The 11,866-nt window shown below is 35.4% G+C and overlaps 1 protein-coding gene across 3 annotated transcripts in view; it reads right to left on the bottom strand.

Moving 5' to 3' along the window:
• Positions 1–2,835: 2,835 nt before the first annotated feature.
• LOC108256459 (choline transporter-like protein 2) overlaps positions 2,836–11,866 on the bottom strand; it is a 30,177-nt gene continuing 21,146 nt past the window's right edge. For 2 of the 3 annotated variants that reach the window (XM_047150157.2, XM_047150165.2), the window contains exons 13-22: positions 11,441–11,533; positions 10,652–10,736; positions 9,796–10,058; positions 8,943–9,037; positions 8,594–8,697; positions 7,522–7,595; positions 7,359–7,429; positions 7,010–7,095; positions 6,453–6,537; positions 5,521–5,917 (exon numbers count right to left, since the gene is read on the bottom strand). In XM_047150157.2, the coding sequence (XP_047006113.1) occupies positions 5,751–5,917; positions 6,453–6,537; positions 7,010–7,095; positions 7,359–7,429; positions 7,522–7,595; positions 8,594–8,697; positions 8,943–9,037; positions 9,796–10,058; positions 10,652–10,736; positions 11,441–11,533 (1,123 nt within the window). In that variant the 3' untranslated portion in view covers positions 5,521–5,750. Of the gene's footprint in view, positions 3,383–5,520; positions 5,918–6,452; positions 6,538–7,009; positions 7,096–7,358; positions 7,430–7,521; positions 7,596–8,593; positions 8,698–8,942; positions 9,038–9,795; positions 10,059–10,651; positions 10,737–11,440; positions 11,534–11,866 lie in introns of those variants that run through there. The other variant, XM_017453368.3, reaches the window with a different exon arrangement.

Below are 11,866 nucleotides of genomic sequence, written 5' to 3'. Positions count from 1 at the left end.
GTAGTTCAAAGTGTTGCATAATTAAATAGCAAGTAGTGAAAATAAATTATAAAAAGTTATACAATAGAACGTACAGGATAAATTAATGTTTTTATTTATGAATGAAATAAATGAAAAAAAAATAATAATCCTTAAAAGAGCTAATTTTTGTTCCTCTCACATCATAGCAATGATGCAGTTACTTTATTTATTTAGGGGTTGTTGTTGTTGTTGTTTTTGCTACCAATGAATTTTGCATTATGATATAAATAAGATCTTGAGTTCTGTGGATGTACTGAAGGGTTTAGACACTAATGGCTAAAAAATCTCTGCACATAGCTGTCTTTTTTCCTTATTCTACTGTATACAATTTGATAGGATCAGGCATGATCTGTTTGTACATATTACTGCACATATTAATGAATTCTTAATTATTTTCTCTTTTTTTTTTTGAGTCCATAAAATGTTGATTCTTTATTGAGTCCATAAAGGGAGTTGACGGTTACAGCAACCAAACAAAATACAATTAATATTGAATAAAAAGCACTAATACAGCAAACAAGCAGTGGTACAAAGTTGTAAACAAATAAAAACTAGACCACACATAAAATAAAGGTAATCAAAAGATTCCAAGGACATGTAATTTCTTGGAAATTACAGCGCAATATAATTGAAATAATGTGCGATAAATGTGTAGGTTGCTCATTAGTCACAAGTCATTTGCATGCCACTTCAAGTCCCACCTAGTGCATTATATAAGTTTGCATTGTTTGTAATATAATTTATTTCAGGAACCCCAGTTCCTGAAGCCTCCCTTTTCCAGTCCAGTCACTCATTGGGAGGAAAAGAAGCCAGGAAGACATTTTGCTTTATGACAGAGCAAGAGGAAATAACCCTTCCTGTGGATACCTAAACTGAATGGTTAGTAAAAGTTCAAAACAACATTTGGCCAACTTAGTGCTCTTACACTTTACCTATTAAATGAAGGAGTGCCATTAATATTAAAGCCACTGTTATGCAGAAAACAAACATAGCTTTTTTAAAAAAAAGATTTTTTTAATTAAAAATGTATTAAAATAAAACTATACTACATCATCCACACGTTTAAACTCATAATTTTTTGCATGTGATATTCGTTACATTTGTTATAACCCCACGCTATCCTATAAATAAATAAATAAATAAATAATACCTAGTCTGGCATTTACACCTCTACTCTGCACACTTTTCTTTTCTAGAACTCAATTAAAAGATCTTGTATGGTAGCATTTCTTGTATTATTCTCAGCTTGATATATCGCTTTTCTTTTATTTCCTTTGGATAAATCGCTTTGGATAGAGACATATGATAAATGAATAAATGTAATGTAAATGTAATACATTCATATGTTAAATGTATCTCAAATATACAGATAAATGTACCTGTATTACCAATGCAAATAGGTGAAGTGTCTAAACCACTCAATTTTCTCAGGAAGCCATTTCATTATCCGATTAATAACAAGCTGGCAGGTAACACAGCTGTTTTAATGAGAAGATAAACATGGTTAGGCCAAGTTCAGCCTTAAGTGCTATGGTATGTGAAAATATCTCCATTTATTTTTTATGAAAACAGTTCATCAATGCTAATCTTTAACACTCACATAAATAGAAAGTAAATATGTGTACATATGAGCATCTACGTATATCCACATGCATATTTAAAGGCAAATTCCTACACAGTTACAGTGATGCTTGAAAGAATTTTCTATATTTCTGCATAAATATGACCTAAAACATAATCAGATTCTCTCACACACTGGCTTATGTTAATGTTCATGAGTCCACAATCAGAACACTGAACAACAATGGTGTGCATGGCAGGATTGCCATGGTTTGGGCCTGTTTTGCTGAATCTGTGCCAGGACAGCTCACCATATTTGATGGAACAATGAATTCTGAATTATACCAGTGAATTCTAAAGGAAAATATCAGGACATCTGTCCATGAACTGAATCACAAGAGAAAATGAATCATGCAGGAAGACAACGACCCTAAGCGCACAAGTCAAAGAATGGTTAAAGAAGAATAAAGTTAATGTTTTGGAATGACCAAGTCAAAGTCCTGTCCTTAAGCCAATAGAAATGTTATGGAAGGACCTGAAGCAAACAGTTCATATGAGAAACCCACCAACATTGCAGAGTTGAAGCTGTTCTGTACTGAAGAATGGGCTAAAACTCCTCCAAGCCAACGTGCAGGACTGATCAACAATTACCAGAAATATTTAGTTGAAGTTATTGCTGCACAAGTGTCACTCCAGACACTGAAAGCCTTCTTTTGCCACTCACAGATATGTAATATTGGACCATTTTTCTAAAAAAATAAATGACCAATTATAATATTTGCCCCATTTGTTTAATTGGGTTCTCTTACCTACTTTGCAGGAAATCTGATGTTATTTTAGATTTTATATAGATATATATAAAAATAATACACACACACACACACACACACACACACACACACACACACACACACATATTATATATATATATATATATATATATATATATATATATATATATATATATATATATATATATATATATATATATATATATATATATATATAAAAATTCTAAAGGGTTCACAAACTTTCAAGCACCACAGTATGTAACTGATTCACAAATGCATGACTGTAGCACAGGAAAAACCTTGAACTGACCCAGCCTTTACAATCAGAAAGGATGGAATCCACATCACTCTTTCACAGTGAGTGATTAAAAGTGCTCATCCTGCATAAAAGAAATAAGACAAAGAAATGTTTAACTTCATTTTTATTACACATATGAAAAGTTCTTTTAAAAAAAAAAAAAAAAAAAAAAAAAAAAAAAAAAAAAAAAAGCCGTTAACAACAATGACCAATATAAAGTTAACCCAAAGAGCAAAAAACCAGGCACTTTACTATCGTGCAAGCTTGCCATTAAAAGCTTTAGCACAAAATTTCTTTTAACATTAAACATAATGAAAATTATTGCTAAAAATACCATTATAAAGCAACATATTAAAGGCTTATTACATATTTTGTTTTTAATCAGGAATTGTAACAAAAAACAAAACAAACAAAAAAAACATTAAAGTGAAATACAAAGCATGTGTTTGTCCACACTTGCATAGAAGATAGGGACAGTCTTAACGGGCTGTTTTTTTTGTTTGTTTGTTTGTTAAATGCATGCATTTAAGGCACTTAACTACAGTATGTACAGACACTTAGCCCTTGGAGTACACAGTTGCATGTGGTGAGCATAGGTCAGCTCTCTCTCACTATTCTTTGGCGCGATTCTTCTTTTTTAGGACTTCAAGAAGGGACTCTGGCATTAGGTAAGGCCTCTCTGCACTGCCGTCATTCCTCTCCAGGTCTTCCACTGGTTGAGATACAAAACACAGGCAAGGATGAGACAATGAGCAAAAAAAAAAAAAGCACAGTCTCTCTCTAGCCTTTCATTAAAAATAAAAAGCACAGTCTCTCTCTAGCCTTTCATTAAAAATAAATCATACAAGGAAATCAACAGCATGTTTAAACACTTAAATCTAATTACTAGATTTAATTCATAAGCAAATATAAAAACCCTTCATCCTAATAAATGCTTAAGAACCATTTTCTTTTGAAAGAAAAAAAAATCAGCTTAAAAAGACAACAAGAAAACAATTAACACATACATTTTAATGGACAGATTACAAGGCACCACTCTCAACTGACATTTAAGAGAGGAAAGAAGAACAAAGTTGAAGAACAATAAATCCTTCTTGAGAAACAGGGCATATTCTTTATGGTTACAGTTCAAGGCAAAGTGGTGCTTTCTTTGGCGAGATAAGACTTAGTGTCTGGAAAAAGTGCAGCTATTGCAATTCTACACAGGGTACATCAAACTAAAATCAGCCCCAAAGTACTAGCATTTAGTCAAAATCAATAGAAAATAACATTGAAACACATCTAAATGCAAATGACATTCAAAATCAAACATATAAACAGCTCTTAGTGTTAGCATTTGCATTAAAATACAGACATTACAAATTACAAATCCAGCAAAATCTAGCCTGAGTATCAACTTATGGGCATATTTCATTAATAGACAAATACTTACAGCTACAAAGTGAATACATAGCAGAATATTAACAGTGTATTATTCATATCACAAGTGGCACCTCAAGAAGGTTGAAAGACACACTTTCCTTAAATATGGAAACAACCTGCCACTACATCTTTAAGTTTCATCTCCGTGTAACTTTTGTACAAGATAGAAAGTAAACCTGGATACACTACAGGAATACTGAGCTTCTGTAGTTAAAGAGAAAAGTTCAATGCCCCACCCCTCACCAAGGTGTCATATCTATGGATTTATTTTATATTAGATAATAGGAAAATTTTCAGATTTTAAAAAAAAATAAATAAATAAAAAAAAAATTTGAATGGGTCTGATAGCTGCAGAAAAAGTCCAGAAAAGATCCACAACTAGTTCTCCAAGATGCTTGACAACCTACAAACTATCCATCCATTTTCTCTACTGCTTATCCTACACATGGTCACATGTAGCCTGTTGACTATCCCAGTGAACTCTGGACAAAAGGCAGGGAACACCCTGGACAGGGTGCCAACCCATCGTAGGGCACTCTCACACACACCCATTCACACACTACAGAAAATTTGGAAATGCTAAGTAGCCTATAACATGTCTTTAGGCTGGGAAAAGAAACCGGAACACCCGGAGGAAACCCTGAAGCACAGGGAGAATGTGTGTTTGTATATCATACAGGTACAGGTCAAGAGCATCAGTTAATGTTCACATCAAACATAGAATAGGATTTTTTTTTTTTTACCACCATCTCTGTGATTATGAGCTTGATGTTGGTGCCAGAGATGATCTGCATTGCACTGCTGCCACATGATTGTCTAAATAATTCCATGAATGAACAGGGGTATATCTGCTCCTATTAAAAGTAGCTGGAGAGTGTATATAGTTTGTAAAGATATTACATTTAGCTGCATATAAACACAGTTTCCAAAGAAACGGTACGTTTCAGACAAACGCTCTTCAGTTGTGTAAAGTTCTTCTGAGAAACACAAAGTGTTTCTATGGAATTTTTGTATAACATGCTGCAACTTATACTACATCTATCTATCTACACTGTGTCACGAGCCACCGGAACAGCTTCAATGTACAATGGGCTGCACTCAAACAGATGCACCAAAATGATCCAGTGAATGATGTAGGTATAAACTAAGGGTGTCTAATAAACTGGCAATATCAATGCCAATTCAATATCAGCTATAGTTTAAGCTATATATTACATACATACAACATGCATTTTCCTCAGCCTATAATAGGGTTGTTGGGTCTTTTTTTTTCTTTTCCTCAGTTGTATTCTGTCTCACTTGCAACCATTTATATATATATATATATATATATATATATATATATATATATATATATATATATATATATATATATATATATATATATATATATATATATATATATATAAAAAATTTAAAAAAAAACCATTTCAATCAACACCCCAATTTCCAGATTTTAAGTTCACTATGCAATCACTATGCCAATGAATTAATCACACAATCATAATAACAGTAACAGACCAACAGGTACTAATAATCCAGGTCATGATTGTGAGCGCTCTTTTTGCAAAATGTGAGGAGATCTAAACATCTGTTCACTCAAAAAAAGAAACGGACAGAATGACTAATCTTTGGAGCCTCAAACATGCGGCCTAGTCTCATTCCATGGCGGCCTTTTGTGTTCTCAGCGGGACCTCTTCCTCCTGAGGTGAAGATGGAGAATTGACAGCGGGCTCCTCGGTGTTCTTCGACAGGATCTCGTGCAGCGTAGACGACATGTAATATGGTCGAGCCGCAGAACCGTCATTGCGCTCCAGGTCCTCGCCTTTTGCGCGCGTGTGAATATGAAGGTAGGACAGAGCATGTGTGCATGGGCGGAATTTTCATGTACGTATGTTGGAGTGTGTACAATGAGGAGTTAAAAAAAAGAAAAGGAGAGTAGTAGGGGCATGTTAGATGGAGTGTGGCCAGAGAAAACAGGAAGGGGATGGCACGTGAAGGGAAGAGACAGGCAGACAAACAAGAAAGAGAAAAATAAGGAAAACAGGAAAAAGTCAGAATCATGCTAAAAGACAGCAGAGTAGCATGTTAGATGGCATAGCTCAATAGTGTAGACAATTAGTGAAAAGGGTTAAGAAACTACTTTGTAGAATTCATGCATACACTGGTATGACAGGATAATAGTAACACACCAACATGTTTAACAATTACAGTATACGATAAATGCATACTGAAGCATTTCATACAGTAGATAAGGTTTTACATAATGCCATAATACACATAAAACTAGATCAGTGTATGCTTAGTAATTTAGTACAGTATTGTTTGAAATGCGGTATTAAATTGTATCCAGTACTCACAGAAGCAAAGGAAGAGTGTGTCGACACACATGGCATACACACTGAAGAAGCCATGGGCAATAAGGTAGGAGCCCACCACGATCGTCTGTGTAAACACACACACACACACACACACACACACACACACACAAAATCTTGAACACTGCTGTTGTTTGAGTTTTTGTTTCTAAAAATAGCATTTTCAACTTTCGGATCCTGGGAAATGCTCAAGAAAGCCTTAAAGCTGTTCTCATGTAGATTCACCATTGGACCAATATATTCATAAATAAACCAGGTCCATGTAGGCAATGCCATTTATACTCTAAAAAACTATTTTCACTACACTGTTAACACAATTAGGAATTGTTCCCTCTGAAAGTAATCATCTCTTAAAACTTAATTTGCAAATTCCTTTTGACTAAAGAATTCATAAGCACATTATAAACTTTTTATCTAAACATTTACTGTGAGCTAAAAAACAGATTTTCTACTAATTACTGATGGAGATTTTGTTTCTTTATTGTATTACAATGGCTAAAGAGAACTGACTCCGCATGTTAAAAGTGCTATTCCCTCACCAGAATGGGCACCCAATAATAGTGCAAATTGGGTACAACATCCACTCCTTTAGCTCTCCCAGAGAAGAAGAAGAAGGAGATGATACCTTAATGGAACAGAGAAAAAAAAAAAAAAAAAAAACAATATAAGGATATCTGAAACAATCAAAAGAACATTTCTGTAGCTAGCTGGTAGCATGGGTCAAAATGACCGATGATCCTAAGATTCATACTGATAGGAAGACACGACAATAATAATAATAATAATATTATTATTATTATTATTATTATTATTATTATTATTATTATTATTAATAATAATAATAATAATAATAATTTATTATTAAAAAAGGAAACACCATCCACTTACCTACAATGCCCACAATAAGGAGCTTTCCCAAAAACAACAAGAAGTCTGTGACCTTGTCCAAGACAGCCACCCTGAAAGAGTAAAACAGTAAGAATAGAGGTTAAAATTAAGAAAATAGCCATGAAGTTCTCTTTTGTTTGTTTATTTTGCTGGCATTACCCACCTGATCACATTTCTCATCAATAGGAAGAAGGCATCTCGGGCTGAAGTGCAGAAATTTTTACCGTAAATGGCCACCTGAGGGAGCAGAGAACACTGTTCATATGTTGTTCTGGGATAATACATCCATGCATCCACTTTCTATACCGCTTATCCTTTTCAGGGTCCCGGGGAAACCTGGAGCCTATCCCATGGAGCATGGGGCACAATGCGGGGTACACCCTGGAGAGGGTAACAATCCATCGCAGGGCACAATCACACACACATTCACACACCCATTCATATACTACAGACACTTTGGACATGCCAATCAGCCTACCATGCATGTCTTTGGACTGGGGGAGGAAACCGGAGCACCCGGAGGAAACCCCCGCAGCACGGGTAGAACATACAAACTCCGCACACACAGAGCAGCGGCGGGAATCGCACCCCCAGCCCTGGAGGTGTGAGGCAAACGTGCTAACAGGGATAATACAGATCACACTAATCTAAATCTAGTCATCTGAATTTGTCTTTTAGATAAAGACTTTAATCAGTGGTTTAAACCAAATAATCTATGCAGAATAATTAATTGTCCAAAAAGATCTCTAATGTTTAACTATTAAAACTAAGAATAGACTAAGAATCTCTCATCTTTACACCTTACCCCAAAACTGTGATTATACAATTGTTAAATTCCCAGATGTCTGACCTTTCATATAACCCAATATTACCAACATTATCAAAGTAATCTAGTGGGCTAGTTTTTCCCCACAGGCAGACTATCTGAATTTCAGTTTGTATTTTCATATTCTCACTGATCTATTAATCTGTAGCCAAATGTGTCAAAATATACCATAGACAACACAAGTTTTTTGGTATAGGTTCCATGTTTTTATCACAACTTTAGGTAAAAGCTTGCAGCTTATGCATTTCTATTAGTTTGCATCTGTAAATTTACTCAATCATAAAGAGTCAAATGTAAAAGATGAAACTAGAGGCAGCTAGGGGAAGTTATGTTGCTTAGTCTAGATGTATTTCAGTTGAGATACAATAAAACACTGGCATGGAAAACGAAAAGGGTCAGGAACACACACCATGATGTAAGCATTCCTGTTGATGAACTTGATGAATTTCTCCAGGCACCAGAAGCAGCATTTGAGACAGCAGAGTAGGAACTTGGCAAATTTATTCTGTGCCACTGTCAAGACAAACCAGAAACTCTCAACACACACACACAACTCATTAAATGGTGTAAGACACTCTACCTTGTTTGCCTGTTAAATGAAAATGAATTAAACTGTTGGAAACTGGTCATGTGTCAAATGTGTTGTTTGTGTTTTTTAAAAAATAAAAAAATTAAAAATAAATGGCTAACACAATGAATTTGATGATGACGAGGAGATCATGACTGATTTGAAGGTTATGTAGGTGCTTTCAGTTTACCTTGTAGTTTGTGGTCCAGGTACTCCAGCAGAACCCTGATGACCTGGACGACTGACAAGATGAGAGAACCGAACGCAAGAGAGCCTGTGTGATACCTATAAACAAAGGCACACACACAAAATATAAATACATACAAAGACAGGACTATAGCTGGTTTGACGTCCTGACCTATTAAACAACATTGCTTCCTGGTTACCCATGATCTACTAGCCCTGCCCACTCCCAAAAACTGCTATGGGTTCTAATGTCGTATTGGATTTACTTTGGGCAAAAGGGCAATATAATTAGTCCCTGTCTCAGATTCTACAAGCATCAGGAACTGGGTAAAAGGTATCTCCTCAAAAGCTGTTTATTGGTTGTGGTAGACAGTGATGCTTAACATGTCAGTCCAAAATCTCCCATTGGTGTTTAACTGGGTTGAGGTCTGATGACGGTGAAGACAATAACAATTTAAAGTAATTTTCATATCATTATCAAATGACTCAGTCACACCTCTTGCCCTATTGATGAAGATATTTTTATCCCATTAAGATAGAAATACTTCCTCATAGGATGAAGGTGATCAGTCAGAATAACTTTGTATTGATTTCTAGTGAAGCATCACTCTAAAGGGACAAGTGGACCAATAACATGCCAGGAAAATACCTCCCACAGCATATTAGAGCCAATGATATTACATTTAATTTGCCTGTTATCTGTATAAACCAGGGTAAGCATGTGCAAGAACAACAAAATAAACTACAGTCTTAAGACCAGCTGGGCTACAAGATAAACCAAACAACATCCTATAATTGTTTCATTTTATTTCATTTCATAGACTTAGGGAAGGACATTCTCACACTCTGTCACATACCTGAGAGCTCTCCCCAGTGAGGCAAACACTGGGCAGGCAGGCATATCGCGAGACTTGTTGAACACCCAGTAGTAGGAGGCAAAGGCACCCGCCAGAGTCATCTGACCCAAGGCTGTCACGAAGTTGGCACACCAGAAAAAGAGGAAGACGTTGTAGAACTGCAGGAAGATGAGGTACTTGTGGTAGGCAGATTCGCCGCCGTAGAATGCAAAAAGGCACTGAGACTCTGGGCACTGTTTCTTCATTTCAGAGCTGGTATAGTTCTGAAACCATCAAAACACAAACACTCAGCTGGTTTTATTTCCCTACGTTTGTATTACATTGGTTCTCAACCAAATTCAACAGTACCTTCTTGTCAGAGGTATAAAATCAAGAAAAACAAAAACACTAGTAATTTGTTTGTGCTGTGTTTGTGTTGATTTGTGCTTTAACAATTTGAGCAGGTATAATTTTTGATATGACAATACATCAATGCAAGTCTATGGCTGAGAGTGAGGCCATGTTGCATTAAACTGCTGCTGAATGAAAAAAAAAATGAATAAAAAAAACAACTATAAATAGAGCCTTTTTTTTTTTTGGACATACAATCCAGTGTGTGGCGACAGATATATCCATATATAACTATACAAACAAATGACCTGTTTTATTCAATTTCTTTTTATACAGAAAACCAACTCAATGGAAGTCGATTTCTACCTTTATTTTCACCATATTTTCCACTAACATTAGAAAACAGAAGATATTCTGAGGACAGAAAGCAGTAAATGCAACAACTATTGATTTCTTTTTCCTTAGAAACAGTTATTCTAACAAAAGAATTGTCCATCCAATGCCGTCTGTGTACTGAAACACTCACCTCAGGGCTGCAGGTGTTGCTTGCATAAATGCACTCAGTCTGATTAAACACTTTGTACACTGCCTCATTGGATGTGGAGAGGAAGCTGAGCAAAGTGGTCAAGGTCTTTTTTGTAGCAATTGGAGAGTTACAATGACCGTTAAAGCCTGTCACTATAAACAAAATTCTGTTTTTCTTAAGAACCTTTGCAGTGTTAAATTAGGTGTCAAAATTGGATTAAAGTAAAGAATAAAACACAAATGGGCATGCGCAGCATTATCATTACATTATAGCGATCATATGTTATAGAAACTATAAATGACCGTTTCCTCACCAGCCGCTCATTTCAGCTTTTAAGGTTTTAAAAAAAAAAAAAAAAAAAAAAAAGGAAAAAATCATCATGGTATCGAGAAGCCACAAAGGCTCCCATGCTGAGCACTTTCCCAAGGTGAAAAAACACTATCTGCAATATAACAAGCATTGATCAACACCTGAAACATATTTCACGAGCAATCACACGTACATCATGTGTCACAATCGTCACCATTTTGAGCCAATAGGTCATTTCTAGTATTCTAAAGCATGCAAAACATTCTTTTTGCTTTTTCTTGTGCCTGTGAGTAAACAGCTTTAGATTTAAACCCAACAGCTATTGCCCCATTAATGACAAAATTGCACTGACCAAAAAACAGTTCTCACTTATTGTCAACCTGTTCAGGGCTCATGAGACAAAACCCAAATGGGGACTGGAATAACAATACCCAGAAGGCATAGAATAATGTATGCAATTAAAGCAGAACTGAAGGATACATAGCTGTGATAGCCCAGTATGCAATGACTATGGCTACGAGAAGGAAGGTTAACAGAGGGTAAAACAGAGATGACATCACGTGACCGATGGCCCTGTAAAATATAAGTGCTAAAGTTTTAGTTGTACGGCCTCAATATTATTCTACACACTAAGATTTAATTTGAATGCTTCAATATCAGTTTCAATATCTAAATACTGTTCGTCATTGCTTTTTGGTTCACAAAAGATAATGGCTGAAAGACAACTCTATCCAAAAACACTGAGGTATATCTCTAGAAAAAGAAGGGGTGATGGAAAGTGAACGGTCATATTTGCAAGAGGAATACTGCATTAATAATCAGAATAACACCAGTTCAATATTCCACAGCTGTTTTTCCCCCTCTGACAAAATACAGACTACAAAGAAAAATTGTACAACGGGGGTA

Source organism: Ictalurus punctatus, chromosome 2, assembly GCF_001660625.3.
Source record: "Ictalurus punctatus breed USDA103 chromosome 2, Coco_2.0, whole genome shotgun sequence".
Classification (NCBI taxonomy): domain Eukaryota; kingdom Metazoa; phylum Chordata; class Actinopteri; order Siluriformes; family Ictaluridae; genus Ictalurus; species Ictalurus punctatus.
The sequence above is the reverse complement of the archived record's forward strand: the minus strand, read 5'-3'. Positions and strand labels throughout refer to the sequence as shown.